General features: G+C 42.9%; 1 protein-coding gene across 2 annotated transcripts in view; it reads left to right on the top strand.

The window, feature by feature from the left end:
- The window catches only part of ADRA1A (adrenoceptor alpha 1A), a 119,028-nt gene extending 107,794 nt beyond the window's left edge, over positions 1-11,234 (top strand). Inside the window, exon 3 of one of the 2 annotated variants that reach the window (XM_033229255.1) lies at positions 8,783-11,234. In XM_033229255.1, coding sequence (XP_033085146.1) covers positions 8,783-8,896 — 114 coding nt within the window. In that variant the 3' untranslated portion in view covers positions 8,897-11,234. The other variant, XM_033229253.1, reaches the window with a different exon arrangement.
- Positions 11,235-15,078: the final 3,844 nt, after the last annotated feature.

Below are 15,078 nucleotides of genomic sequence, written 5' to 3'. Positions count from 1 at the left end.
ACTAGGACTTTTAACCATGAAACCACCTGCGCACAGCTCCAGTGGAGCCCAGTTGGAACACTGTTTGCACCGCTCCGTGTCTGCAGACTGTGCTGGGGAGCTGGGCTGAGCCAGGCTGCTGTGGTGCCCACCATCTTCAGAAAGCAATGGCAGCTGTGGCCTCCTGGCCCTCCAGAACCCCTGGGAGCGGAGTGAGTGGAGATGACCGTTGTGGGGCTGGGCTGACAAAAGCAAGTTAGGATTTCAGCGGAGGACGCCAGCCCTGTTCCCATCAGCATTAGCTCATTCATGCTCCCCAGACCCAAATGTCATGGAGGAGGGGTTGAGAATGGGCCTTATCTACTCTATGCAGGAAATTGTCATTTCTGCTTTGCTGCTGAAACATGCATTACTGGTTCTCCCACCTAAAAGGAAGGTTGTGGGGTTTGGGGGTGGAGGGGTTTAGAAGCAGGAAGATTTACCATAGACATCGCTCAAAGCAGGATGGTTGAGTCATGCCTTGCTGCAACTGATAAGCAAGGAACTGCCCTAAAGATTGTGGCTTATTCATTTCAAAAGACAAAATAATTGCCTTTCCTTTTTGTGTGGCTCAGGAGTTATTACTTTACTTTTTCTCCATATCATATTCAGTGGAGCCATGTTATAAGCTGGAAATGATTATTACTAAACTATAAAAACTACAGACTTAATTAGGCAGAAAATTTAAGAGCAAATGTACACTGTATTTGGAGAAAAAACATGAAGGCACTGACTTCTTCAAAAGCCTGGATCCCATACGTGCATTCAAATGCGGTAGAGAGAAAGCTAAGACAGAAAATCCCAACTTGAGTTTACTATTTCTGTCCATTTATATAGCACTTTATATTTGTCAAAGTAATTGTGCCTATCTTAGTCATCCCTGTGCAGTAGAAGGAGAAGGAAAAGATTATTACCTACACTTTAGCATATAAAGAAAAGAGGAGGTAGGAGATTTAAGGGTTTATTTGAATATCCCCAAATCCAGCCTCCAACTCCTTTTTCCATGACACCTCAATGTTTCCCAGGTCCACTGTGTTTCTCGACACTCTGACGTTCATATCTCACTCATTTGTCCCTGACCTATAATCCCAGCTCTATTGGCACTTTCTCTCCCGCCTTATCTCTGCCATGGCTGGGCGGCATGCCACTGTTCTAGGGGCCAAGGGCATATTTGTCTATGCTTCTGTCATTGACTGACAGACAAGCACAGGTGATTCTGTTCTTTCTCCCTAGATGGCAGCAGCGGAGCCAAGGAAATATGCAGGGCAGGAGGCTCTTGGTTTGCTCCACAGGGTGACATGTAAGGCAGTGATTGTCACCTTAATGTCCTCAGGAATACAGAGGTCCCAAAGGGAGTTTGGGGAATAATTATTTTCCCGGTCAGCCTGTGGGTCATTGCATACCCACTGGTCATCAGCAGCAGCAAACAACCTGTCCTGCACCCCGCCCTGCACTTGGCATGAAAAAGAGGCACAGAGAGTCCCCAGCTTACAAGCTGGATGGAGTCCGGGTTCATCTATTTCAAAGTCAAGAAAGCATTTTTCCAAGAGGCATTGTTATAAATGGGGAGGGAGAGGATGTTCCCAGATGAACCAAAAAATAAAAATCTATTTAATGTACCTTAGGAGTTTGCAAACCTTTTCTGTATGTGACTAGATAGTAAATATTTTAGGCATTGTGGGGTCATATAGTCTCTATCACACATTCTTATTTGTTTAGCCTTTTTGGGGGGAGGGGAAACAACCCTCTAAAATGTAAAAACCCTTCTTCTCTCCAACAAAACAAACAAACAAAAAACCAGGCTGCAGGTTGGAGTGAGTTCATGGGCCATAATTTGCCGTCATGATCTATGCCATTAATAGGTAACAGTGTAGCACAGATGATGCTAAACAATGGGTTTCGGTGTTCAACATACAAATATTTTTTCATATGCCATTGACACAATTCCGCTTGGCTAAATTCAAGTTCTCAGCCTGCCTGAGTCGTTGGATAAAGTGACAAGTCCATATTCAGAGTGGCCCCACTCTATGAATTGTTGTGACCTTCCAAGCAGGCATCAGGATAAGAGGTGAGCGTCTGCCACCCCCACTGCTGTCGTCTGTAGAGCAGGAAGGTACACTGGAGCCCAGGGAGTTTCAACATCATTCAGCTCCTCACCTCATCAGGGAAACCCCCACAGCACAATCTGGCTGACCCTAAGAGTAGCAATAATAAATACACACCTCTTGAGCAAGGCCAACCTGAAATTCCTCCCAGACCCTTGGGACCTGCCCAAGTGGAGGCCCCCAAGAGAATTTCAGGGCCACACTTGGCTCCTTGAGTCCTGGACATGGCAACCTACACCAGGGCATTTGAGGGCCTGCCTGGAGCTCACCAAGAAGAGTCATGGGGTTCACAAAGCATGCTGGGTATGACAGGCATTTCCAAATGACAGATAGGATGCAGAATTTCTCTCCTCCTTTTTCTCTTCCTCTTCCTCCTCCTTCTCCACTTCTTCTTTTCTTATTTTTCCTTTTCCTTTGACTAACTGGAATAGAAATGATATTACCATGGGGAAGCATATTTATCCCTCTCCTGGGAATACCAGATCCATGTTTCCCTGAGCTGACACACTTTGTTGGAGGGACCTCTTGTTCCTTCCTCTCTCCAGTCCTGATGGGCAACAAGGAAGAGAAAGACTCTCCCAATCAGAAATAAGGTGCAGTTCCTGCAGCCAAGGGCACGGTGTTCAGTGTTGAGAGAGGAGACTCCACAGCAGGGCTCTGGGGTGGAACATGGACCGTAATGGGTGCAGAACTGATATGGAAGAACCTGGAAATACTGAGGCCATTCAGTAATACCACCACTGCCACCTTGGGCTGATGCCACATGGCAGCTTCCCCTCCCTTCCCTTCCTTGTCCCCTGTTTGGCCTTGGTCCTGTGCCCTTTCATCTTTCCCATCTCCTTTCCTGATCCCATCCACTCCATAATTCCACTGTCCCCTTCTTGCTAAACTTACAAACAGTGGAAGAAGCTGGGGTGGGTGCCCTTGCTCCAGAGGGTGCCATTTCCCATGGAATCCATGCTCCATGCATAGCTCTGGGTGACGAGATGGGGCTGCCCTCAGCAACTCCATCCTCTTCCCAGGTCAGCCTGATTCTGTGAGCTCCAGGCCCACAGCCTCCAGAGAGCCCAGGGCAGGAGATGGTGCCAGAAGGATGAGGACACTCTGAAGGCCCCCATGGACTTTTGCCCTCTGCTTGCAGTGCTGCCTTTCTGTTCTTATACAATTACTTCCAAGTACAAACACAATGTGCAGCCGCATTTTAGAAAAGAACTGGTGGTCAGAGTGAGTGGCTGCAGTATTTCTATCAGCCTCTGTGGTGTGCACCTCTTACCACTCTCTGATGGTTCAAAAGTCTCTACTGAGCCCAGCAAAGTCACCTTCTCTTTCTCTTCTTCTGCATCTTCTGTCTCTTGCCCTTATTGTTCCTTTCCTGTTGACTTTCCCTCTTAAGAGCATCTGAGGGCCTTCCAGGCCTTGATTAATCTCATAAAGTAAAGCTGGTTTTATGATAGCATTGAGCAATGCTTAACCCATTGGAATGTATACCCTAAGCAAAACTGTCAACCAGGCAAAGGGTGTTCTTTTCTTCTGGTGCTCTGCTCTTTGTCCCTGTCCCCAGCAGCCCATCTGCTGCTGGAACTTGTTCACGGAGTCCTTCTGCCAACTCATCATATTCTTGTTCCAGGAACTTTTCTGCTTTAAATAAAGGATCTTCTCCCAACCAGTATGCTCCTGCTTTTGCAGATACAGCACAGCTCCATGCATTTCCAGCCCCATCATATTAGTGTCCTAGTCAATCATAACAAACAAATGGGGTGGCTTCAACAACAGAAATATATTGCCCCACCATTCTGGAGGTTGGAAAGTCCAAGATTAAGGCGTTGGCTGGTTGTTTCCTGTGAGGCATCTCTCCTTGACTTACAGATAGATATCTTCTCCCTGTGTCTTCACATGGTCTTTCCTCTGTGCATTTCTCTGTCCCAATTTCTTCTTCTTATAAGGACACCTGTTTTATTGGATTAGGGTCCACCCTTATTACCTCATTTAACCACATCATGCCTTAAAAGGCACTATCACTGAATACAGTCACATTCTGAGGTCTTGGGGACTTCAACATAGGAATCTGTGGGAGACTCATTTGAGCCCATAAGAACTCTCTCCTCACTCTCTCATTTCTGCTCATACGAAATGTATCCATAATTCTTTTCCCAGATTAGAAGTTTAAATTCGGCCCTTTCTAATCATTCCAATTTCTCTCCAAGTTCTTACAGCAATTGTCTGTAGAATGTATTTGGCAACTAATTCTGTAGTCTATTGTAATTTTTCTGTTGTCTTTAAAAGTCTATATCTATTTAAAATATTTTAAAGGGTATCTTGTATGCACTGTACTTATGTAGGTCCTGTCTTCTCAACTAGAGGAGAACTCCTGGATGGCAGCAATGGTCTGTCACTTAGCATGCCCATGACAGTACTCCAGCCCCTAAGCAAACATGGAGAGAGGGGTGCACAGCAGAACAAGTAATAAGATCCAACCACTAGTTACAGATAGCAGCTGGGAGGCCAGTCCCCAGGGACCTGGAAACATCAGAAGATCCACCCAGAAAGGCTCAAGTTGATGACCCTGAGGATTCTAAGGGACAGTAAGATCCCAGTTAGCGGTACAGAGCACAGCAGTGGGGAACCCCAGGTCAGCAGTGGGGAATCCCAGCCATCTTGAGTCAGGTGGGCATATGCTTACCCAGAGACATCTGCACCTGAGGAAGCAGAGCCCCATCATTAACTAGGACAGACCCTAGACTCCGAGAGGAGAGTGAGACCAAACAAGATGGGATAAGAACCAACAGCAGAGTCCAATCTTGGGAACTGGGGCATTGAGGACCACATGAGAGCCCTGTGATCACGCTGGGGCCCCCGTGCCAGTGATAGGTGGGTTAAGGGTGTATCAGTGCTGTGTGCCCTGTATCACACAACTGGCTTAAAAAAATGGGTGCCAAAGAGCCTCATGTAGTTTTCCTCTACTCTTCTCATAGCCTAAGAAAGACAGAAAAGAGGAAAGGAAGCTGCACTGTTTGGATTTGATATGAGGATGTAGACAGCCAGGCCCTGCTAAAAGCTGTCTTAATTTCGACCTTCTGAAGACCACCTCCCACTCTTAAAGCCTAAGCCTTCATGAGCGCAATAAGACGGTCCTGCTGCCCTGCTGCCCACTCTGCCTGGTCTCAGGGCATCCTGGCCTGCACACCTTGTGCCTCTTGAAAAATTCCATGCCATTTCCACTTAATCACCCAACCCAAGACCCTTGTATTGCCTCACAGTGTTTCCCTGACAGCCACAGAGTGATATATTCTCTTCTGTCCTCGTTCCTGCTGAGAAGCAATGAGCATTTATCCTCATTTGGAAGAATCAGGACTGTTCTAACTGCATTGCACCTGCTGTTGTGTTTTCTGGGCAAGGCACCATGCTGCTGTGACCTCCTATCCCCCTCCTTCCTCCCTGGGCACTCTCAGGTTGCAAGTGTTTCTGCTTCCACAACATCAATCACATCAGAACACCCTTGCTGTCTAGAGTCACGTGATGTACCAACTTTAGTCCAATCTGGAAATGACAGGGGGAAAATCACATCAAAAGGAAAAGCCTACAAGAGTATTCGGTCTATTCAAGCCCAAAAGCCATCCAAAACCAGGTTCGAATAAGTGTAGCAACGGCTTATTGATTTATCTTTAAACATTGCATTTCTTCCACTCCCTTGTCTTCATTCCTGTTGCTAAATGCAGCCTTATCTTTCATAATGAAAAGAGTTCGACTAACTGAAGTCTCAAGAGATAGGAGGGCTGTGGCCCATTAATCAAAAGCTGAGCATTAGGTAGAGTACTTCGTGCCCCACAGTGCCTCTCCCAGTCAGTCCTGGAGTCATAGCAGAGGTGACAGTGGTTGTGAAGAGCAGAGAAGGAGGGGATCTTGATGAACGTGGTGGGGAATGAGCAGCTTGAATCTACAAATAAGGATGCCCAAAGTCAATCTGACAAGTAGGAAGGCTATTAAAAAGTACTTCTGTGAAGTATTTTTAAGATCAAAGCATGTATTACAAATATTTAAATAACAATCTATTGCTAGTTTTCTACATACTTTAAACAAAAAGAGTCAAACTTTTATTAGGAAATACTTGAATAAAAACTGAGGTCCGTTGCTTGCTCTCATCTCCATTCCCAGCAGCTTGTCTGGCCCCAACTTCGTCTTCTGAACATCATACACAACCCTGATACTTAAACTTCAACAAGTGAGAGCTGACATTTGTGCAACAGAAATTCTGCCTCAGCATTTAAAGCTGAATCAAAAACACATGCTTTCTTCATCAGATGTGAGGGAAAACAAACTATTTTTATCTCTGGGTATAACAAGTCACAAGCAATTCACTCTCCAGTATTAACACAGAAACTTAACCCAATATTGCCAACAACGAAATCATTTTGCTCCCTATAATGCATCCATGATGATTTATACAAAGATAAAGTTTAAATAGTAAAAATGGTATTTTTGGAGTATCCACTACATGCCAAGCTTTTTGCACATGGTATGGTAAGATATGAGATTTCATAGTCACATTACAAAAGAAATATTTTCCCAGAGAATAAATATATTATGGGTATGAGAAGAGGAAAGTAAGTCAAGTCTGCAGGGAGTTTTGAAAAAGAGAAAGACTGGAAAGAGCTGTGTTCTCTTGTATGTTCTCCTGGTGTTCTTCTGTGCTCACCGCTTAGCTTGCTAAACGTGACCTTCCCAACTCCACTCCAAGGCCCATGCTAGGAAGGGGACTGGAAGGATCTGGAAAATGGTGTTGAGAGAAGACTGATGACGGACTGGGAGCCATAGGCCTGGGCTTCATTGCAGTCCCCATCTCTGTACCTATTTAAGAGGCCCTAAACAAGTCATGTGACCTCTCTTGAGCCATTTTCCTCACCTGTGAAATGGGATTAGCAGTTAAAATTGTGTACATGAAATGCCTTATGAGCTGATAAAGCTATAAAATCATAGTAGGTCCCCTATAAATGCTAGCACTCTTTTCCCGTCTTCATCTCCCCTCTCAAATGCTATCTAAATAAGATGCAACTATAAATTAGATGACCTTTAAAGTATCTTCAAGCACTGAAAGTGCCATGTACAGGAAGAGAGAAAATAAGTCCTTCACTTTCCTTTGCTCTTTATCTCACTTCAGGTTTACATTTCCAGGAGTTGGTCATGCCCACCCGAAGACATTCATTTCTCTGTAATTAGAAAGCAAGTCACAAAGCACCTGCTGCACCGCGGCTCGGGTCCTGTCATTCCTACATTCAATGTGCTAGGCACCAAATCCCAGCTCTCAAGTTATTCCCCACACCACGCTATTTTCTTTGGGTTGGAAATAACCCCGCCTGGAAAATTTATCTTAGCTTTTAAAAATCAGGCAAACTGCACGACTTTGAAGATTTCCACCAAGCTCTCTGAATTGTAGACAGGTCAGAACAAGAGTATCCAAGGCTGGTGTTTGTCATCTTCCTCACATTGGCTACTTGCTTAGCAATAGAAAGTATTTTAAGTTATCATAGTTGCCCTATGAAAGACATTACATAAAATGCAGTCATTATAGAAAAGTTGTGTGTGTGTGCCTTTGTGTGTGTGTGTGTGTGCTTACATAAATGATGTTATGGGAAAGAGAAGTAGTTTTGACCACTGGAAGGCAGTACAGCATTTGAAGCAAAACTAAGATGCAACATCATCTAAGGAAATATGGGATGAGCACCTCCGGGCTTGGGCAACTATTGGAAGTAAATGTTTACAAGCCAAAACCGCAAATTCCCAGTCGTGAACAGAGGTCGTTTTGATTTCACTGCAAGCTGAAGATCACTATAATACCCCCAAAGGCTGGCTTTCACATCATCCAAGGGTCACGATTCATGCTACATTGAAGCGTATGAATGTCTGCTTGTGTCACAAACCTGACAGAGCAGAGGTGGGGGGTGGGGAAAATGGAAGCAAAAGGGACAGACTTGACGCTGCACTTCCAGACTGTCATGGAAGCTCCAGGTCGCAATCTTAGTTCTAATTTCAGGTTCTGCTAGTCGAGTCTAGACATTTCTGGGGCACCTTTTAAGTGGTCTCCAGCAGCCTTCTAGGCAGGTGGCTTCAGAGGGAGGTCCACACTGCAAGCTCAGCTCACCACGACTCAGGCTGACGGGGCAGTCAGCCATGCTCGGAGGCTGAATTTGGCAGGAACTTGCTGCCATCTCCCTGCCAAATGGTCTCTCGTGACTCAGAATCTCAAAATTGTTTTAAAGAGAGGAAAAAAGTCACTTTCGGGGATAAGGTTCTTGGCCCAACTCTGCTTTATGTAAACACAGTCTATGACTATTTCAGTCTTCTGGATTTTGAGAAGCAGCTGCAAGGATGAACAGATTGGTGCTGGCCCAAATTAAAAAGAAGAGTGTTCAGTTCTTTCAGTGTTTGGAGAAAGAAGACCAAAAGCATCATCTCACAGGGAGCAGAATGTGACCAGCCTGGCTAATGAGAAAATTAGAGGGATCCTCAATTTGAGAAGAACCCGCTCTACCGAAGTCTGAACTTGTGAAAATGGACACATTGGGTCTGGAGTAAGAATTCTTACTCTACAAAAGGGTAAAATTGGGATCACGTTGATGCATGATGCCTAGGATATTAAAAATGCATGATTAATTAAAGGTTAGTCTACCTTGTGTTTTAAAGGGACACACACCCATAACATGAAGCCAGCTTCCTGTCCACGACTGTTGTCCTTACTGCCCAAGGAAGGGGAGCATTTGAAGCAAATGCACGAGTGAAGCAAACCCACCACTCATCCTGTGAACCACTGGCTTTGGAATCCACCCCAGGAGCCCAGGAGCCTTGCCTGTCACATGGATTTACTTCTTTATCAAGAATCCATCTGACTAAGGCACAAATCCAACATATTACTGTTGCTGATGCAAGAAAAACAGTAACTTAAGGAATGATCATGAATGCAAAGGGCAAGAGGAAAAGAGCCTTCGGGGACAAATAGCTCGATTTTTTGTAAATCAGTTTCGTACAACCTCCCTCCCCCATTTCATTCCTAGAAGTTCATTGAGAATGATCAGCCACGTGTAGGGTATGAGGAATTCCATAAGGCACCCCAGTTTCTTCAATAAGTAAATGGCATTTTAAAAAGGGGAACTTTTATGGGGTAAAATATTCTTAAGAGATGCATTCATCAAGTATACTGTATAAGCCTTGTTCATTTAGATCTTTATTAAAACAAACTGTAAAAAGACATTTTTGAAGTAATTGGAGAAAATTAAGAAGAGGCTGGGTCCTATTAGATGTTAGATAATTAGATTGTTGCTTTAAATTTTGTTGGATGTAATAATGGCATTGTCCTTAACTGGTAAGTGCATATCGAAGTGTGTTTATAATTTGCTTTAAAGTTTTATTGCCAAAAGTGGAGAAGCAAGGGTGAAAGATGAAATAAGAATGGCAGGCAAGGCCACACGCAGTTCTTCCATGTTTGTGCATGTTTGACATTTTTCAGAATAAGATATTTTTAAAAGAAAAAAAGGCACATTTAACTTGTAAAAGTCAGTGTCCCTTGAATTCTGGAACATTCATAGACATGAAAATCATGCTGCAAAACAAAATCCCCTTTGTTCAAAGAAAGCTGCTGTTGCACTCTCTGCTCTCTCATTTCTTTATTCACTCTATAATATTCAGTGTAGGCTGACTGTGCTCCAGCCCCAAGTCCAGGGGGTGGAGAATAACAAGGGCAGAGGCATAGTCCTTGCCCTCCAAGCATCTATGATATTGATACAGTGCCATGGGAGCTTGGTGGAGGGCCTCAGTCGACTGCAGAGTTAGGCTTCTCAAAAGTGATGATCTCTATGGTGAGTCTTGGAGGACACAATGGGGTGGGGAACAGAAACAGTTGCAAAGAAGCGAGGAATCTGTGCAAAGGCCCAGGGGCTGGTAAACCTTGGGCGTGTGCTGGGGCTGCTGCCTCCTCCCAAATGTCGGGGCACAGGGAAGTCAGTCTCACTTATCACGGTGACCACTTGGCTCTACAAACCCCCACTGCCCAAGTCCCCACAGGCAAACCACACAACTGCTCTTCTTCTCACTCTTTTTTTAAGCCAAGAAAGAACTCATTGAAACAGCCAGTCGGTGGTGAGTCCAAGGCTTTCCTGACAGAGTAACCATGTTTGGCTTGGCTGGAAATCACAAAGCCTTGGTTTCCCAGTTGTCTGATTCTCTTTGTTCTCAAGGCCTGGTGCAGCATTACAGTGGGATGGCCAAACAGAAAAAAAAAAAAAAAAAAAAAGGAGGTCTATTTCTCTCTCTTCACACAAATAAATATTTGCTCAAGAATGGAAGTGCCTAATTCTTAAGAATAACCAAATGCTTTGGACGTCTAAACAAGCAAATCATATACAAGGCAATTCAGTGTTCCTACTAATTGAGAAATTGTTTTTAGCAAGAAGATGTTCTGCAGCATGTTTTTAAAAAACAAGTTTTCCAACAGCAACAACAACAACAACAAACAGAAAATAACTGAACCACTATAATACCCCCAAAGGCTGACTTTCACATCACGGAAGGGTCACATCTCATGCTACACTGAAGCATATGAAACAGCGTCTGCTCATGTTAGAAACCTGATGGACTAGAGGTGGGGGCGCAGAAATGAACACAAAAGGGACAGACTTGAAGCTGCACTTTTGCAATCAACTAGCAGTTAGGAAGGACTTGACTTGCTGGGGCTAAGGAAAACAAATTTGGAGGTTCATTTTGCCTGTGAAATTAAAATCATACTTCAGTAAATAAAGCTGACGCCATTTAACCATGAACCCAGTGACATTTCCTGGCTTGTTGCAGCGTTTCTGCTTGTCTCCTTGTTACATTTGTTCAAAATACAAACACAGCATTTCCACGTTGCCACAGAAGCAAATGTGGGCTGACTGGCTGGTTTTAGCTGCTATGGTTTTTCTGTAACCTTTAACAATTGTTGTGACAAATAAGACTCCATGTATGGTGCAATTTCTAACTGTACAGTGTTTGTGAACTACGTCCACCTTCTCCAGGTTTGGTATTTGGTCGACTAAGTTGATGATGTCATTACCTTTCCTTCCATTTTACAAAAAAAAAAAAAAAGTTAATCTGAATCGTGCTGAGAGTTTGGTATGCACGCTATACTATTCAAGGGAGCATTCTCTCCTATGTCAGAATAATATATTTATGTGTGTGAATCAGTATACTTGAATTTGTGGCAACATTTTGTATTGATGCATATATATGACACCAGGCTGACTACAATGGCTTCAAAGCGTTTAATTTCTCTTACATGGACTCAGTATCCTTGGAATGTGCTGTTTAAGTGTTTCTGAATTTTCTACACGCCATTTTTACAGGTCCATCTGTTTATGATGTGATGTGATAAACAATCACGTTGATTTTATGTTTCTTTTCAAAGAAAATGAATGTATATAGTACTAAGCAGATGAATAAATTATTGAAAACATATACTTGATGGATCATGCCCACTGATAAAAATGAATTTATTTTATTTGTTGAACAAAGTGACTGTTCAAATTATAAGAATTTATATTGTCCTTATTAATATGAATGCCATCTATTTAAGTGTTGTTCAATATTGATATGTGTTCTCTAATAAAATATTTTAAACCTCTTTCTTTAAACACATAACACCCTAGTTTTTCAATCATGGTGTGTTGTTAATGTCTCTTGAGAAATGGAGTGGGTAGTGCAGACAAAGAAAGTATCTTCAGCCAGTTGCATAAGGTAGATTGTAATAGTTTGCAAAGTGTCCTTTGCTTTTTGGATGAATAGGTATTAAGATTTGTTTTAAGATTTGTCTTCATTTATCCATTTGTAAGTAGCATTTTTTTGTTATAGAAAGAACTCATTCATTATAGAAAATGTAGAAAATAAGTACATAAGTATAGGAAGAGCAAAATAGAAGGTGCCTTTAAGTTTACCTTCCAAAGGTAACACTTTATTATTTTCTTCAAGAATCTCATTTTTATATCCTCACTTTAAAAAAAATAAAATAGAAAGTATACTGGAAAAAATAATAATACATAGGGTAGATCGGACATAGGGTGTACAGGGACTGCATTCAGGATATGGGCAAAGACCAGAATACACCTGGATCATCAGGTTTAGAAGCAGGTAGTGGGGGAATGTGGTATTAGAAGTCAGACACATGGAAATGTTGGATGTGTTCAGGGCAGGACATATTAAATGACCCATAGCCAAGGCAATAGGTTATGAGGGCCGAGGTCAGAGAAGATCACAGACAACACAGCTGTGTTTTGGTGGAGTGCTTTGATGGAGGTTCTTCTGCTCAGAACCTGGGAGCCTCAGGGCTACCCTCTCAGCCCCACTCCCTCAGTGGGACTCCTCAGCAGTATGGTTTCCTCCTTGGGGACATGAACTCTGGAGTCAGATTGTCTGGCAGCTGTTACAGGCTCCAAATTCCCTCAACCACTCGCCACTTAGAAGATCTCAAGCCAATGTTTCACCATCTCCAAATCTTCACTTCCTCTTCTCAAAAATGAGAACAACGGCTACTGCGCATCATTAGAGGGCTTCTGGGCTAATGAAATAAAACCATGCAGGTAATGATTTAAGGAAATGCCTGACATATAGTTAGCACTCAGCAATCACAGGTTGTTTTTTTTCTCATTGATCTTGCTGGGGGATTTTTGTGGCTGTCACTTTGACTATCCACAAAGGTGAGCATCTGCTTCCTGATGAGGAGGGATCATTGTTTTCCACCCAAACTCCTTGGCATATAAGTCAAATGATAGTAATACAGGAGCTAAAAAGAAATTATTTAGGCAGTTAGGGTAAAAGAGTTCTCGGTGGAATTTCCTTTTAATAAAAAGCAGCCCCAAAATAATTTCTTTTCTAACAAAAAGCAGCCTGAAAAATCAAGCTGCAGGCATAGACAAGCAAGCTTGAAGCTTGCATAGGTAAATGCGAGCAGTTATACCAATAAAAAAGCGACCTGGAAGCCAGTTATATTCAAAATGGAGGTTTTCCCTTCCCTTTTCTTTGTTGCCACATGTGCAGGTAACATGGCACAGGCCAGGTAAAGACCTCATTTGCATAATAAAAGATTAGGGTGGGATGGTCAGCCTCCTCTGGCACTATGTAAATGGCACACCTGGTCCAACCAATCCACTATGCCCCATGTAAATGAGACACTGCCTCCTCAAGCTCATCTATAAAACCAACCAAATAAAAGTGGCTCACACAGTAAGACAATTGTTAAAACCATTATCAATACTTTGGCCTGAAAACATGCATCTTTGCCAAGATGCTATCCAGTCAAACTGCCTGGGTTTGAATCCTATCTAGTGATTTGTTAGAATGTTTGCCAATGAGCTCTCTGGGGAAAAAAAAAAAAAAGCCACATGATCTGTGATATTTTGTCAATTTTTGTGGTGTATATTAGCCCACAATGGCCAAATTCAAGGTAGCAACATGATGTTGTTGAACACACTGTTGCAAAGAGGTGTGCACAGTCCGTTCTCAAGAGCCTGTACAAGCCAACTTCAACACTCCACTGATTCCACCCATGCCCCTTAGCAGCATGTGACCTAAGCCTACCTGAGTGTTTATTTCCTTATCTGTAAAATGGGATAATAATAGAAGTTTCCTCATTGGACCGATACATGTAAAGAATGTCTGTGTAGTTCATAATAAACATTCAATGAGTCTTAGCTGTTGTTGTTGCAATTGCTGTTATTGTTAACACAATACTGATGCCTATTAGCACAGATCACAGACATCTCAGAACAGCAAAAGTGTCCATCCACACACATTCCCTAGTAGATCAACTTTTCTGAAATATGTGTGGCAGCATTACAATCCTTTTTTTGGTCATGATGTAGCACCTACTCCTTACACTCACCCATGCTGAATTTGTTAAGTCTCTGCTTCAGACTCCAAAGTTTTGGGGTTAACTCTGTCCGTTTCCTTTTCAATTTTAACCAAAGTATTTAATGATTCTATGAACTAGTTTTCTTAGACAAAAGGCCTGTTAATGCTAAATCATCCTGCCAGCCTATTATTATTATTTTCTCCTGTTTATAAATACAAATTGCCTCCAACAGAATTCATGAAAAACAACTATTTTATTATGTTGTGTAGGTGGAGGAAAAAATACTTTGTACTCACTCCTCACATGTTATTATGTTCTGATCCATATACTCATTTCCAAATTATATATGCACATGACAAACTAAACAAGTAAAAGCACGGCAGTATCATGAGGTTGGAATGGGCTCTGGGTTTCTGAATCCTATCACTGCAGCCTCGTTGCAGAAACTGTACATAGGAGGACAAGAGCAAAATGCGAAACAACTTACACTTTTTGTTGTTATTGTTGTTGTTGTCGTTGTTTTGAGACAGAGTTTTGCTTTTGCTGCCCAGGCTGGAGTGCAATGGCGTGATCTTGGCTCACCACAACCTCTGCCTCCTGGGTTCAAGTGATTCTCCTGCCTCATCCTCCTGAGTAGCTGGATTACAGGCGTGCACCACCATGCCCGGCTAATTTTGTATTTTTAGTAGAGATGGGGTTCCTCCATATTGGTCAGGCTGGTCTCGAACTCCCGACCTCAGGTGATCCGCCCACCTTGGCCTCCCAAAGTGCTGGGGCTACAGGCATGAGCCACTGTGCCCAGCCTACAAGTTAGAATTTTTATTAATCACCAGGAGAGCTGTGTTCCCAAAATTAAAGCATCTCTGCTGAGCTACTCTGTCTCACTCAGGGTTTCCTATACCCAACTTGCTTGCATCTAAAATGTCCAGGTTTGAGGAATGCCACAGAAGGAATGTTTGTGTCCTTCCAAAATCCCTATGTTAAAATATCATTCCCATTGTAAAACTATTTGGAGTTGGGACCTTTGGGAAGTAATTAGGTCATGAGAGCAAAGCCTTCGTGAATGAGATTTTTGTCCTTATAGGA

The sequence above is a fragment of the Trachypithecus francoisi genome, unplaced genomic scaffold, assembly GCF_009764315.1.
Source record: "Trachypithecus francoisi isolate TF-2019V2 unplaced genomic scaffold, Tfra_2.0 Contig01440, whole genome shotgun sequence".
In the NCBI taxonomy this organism is placed as follows: domain Eukaryota; kingdom Metazoa; phylum Chordata; class Mammalia; order Primates; family Cercopithecidae; genus Trachypithecus; species Trachypithecus francoisi.
Note: the sequence above shows the minus strand (reverse complement) of the source record. Positions and strands in the feature narration are given on the sequence as shown.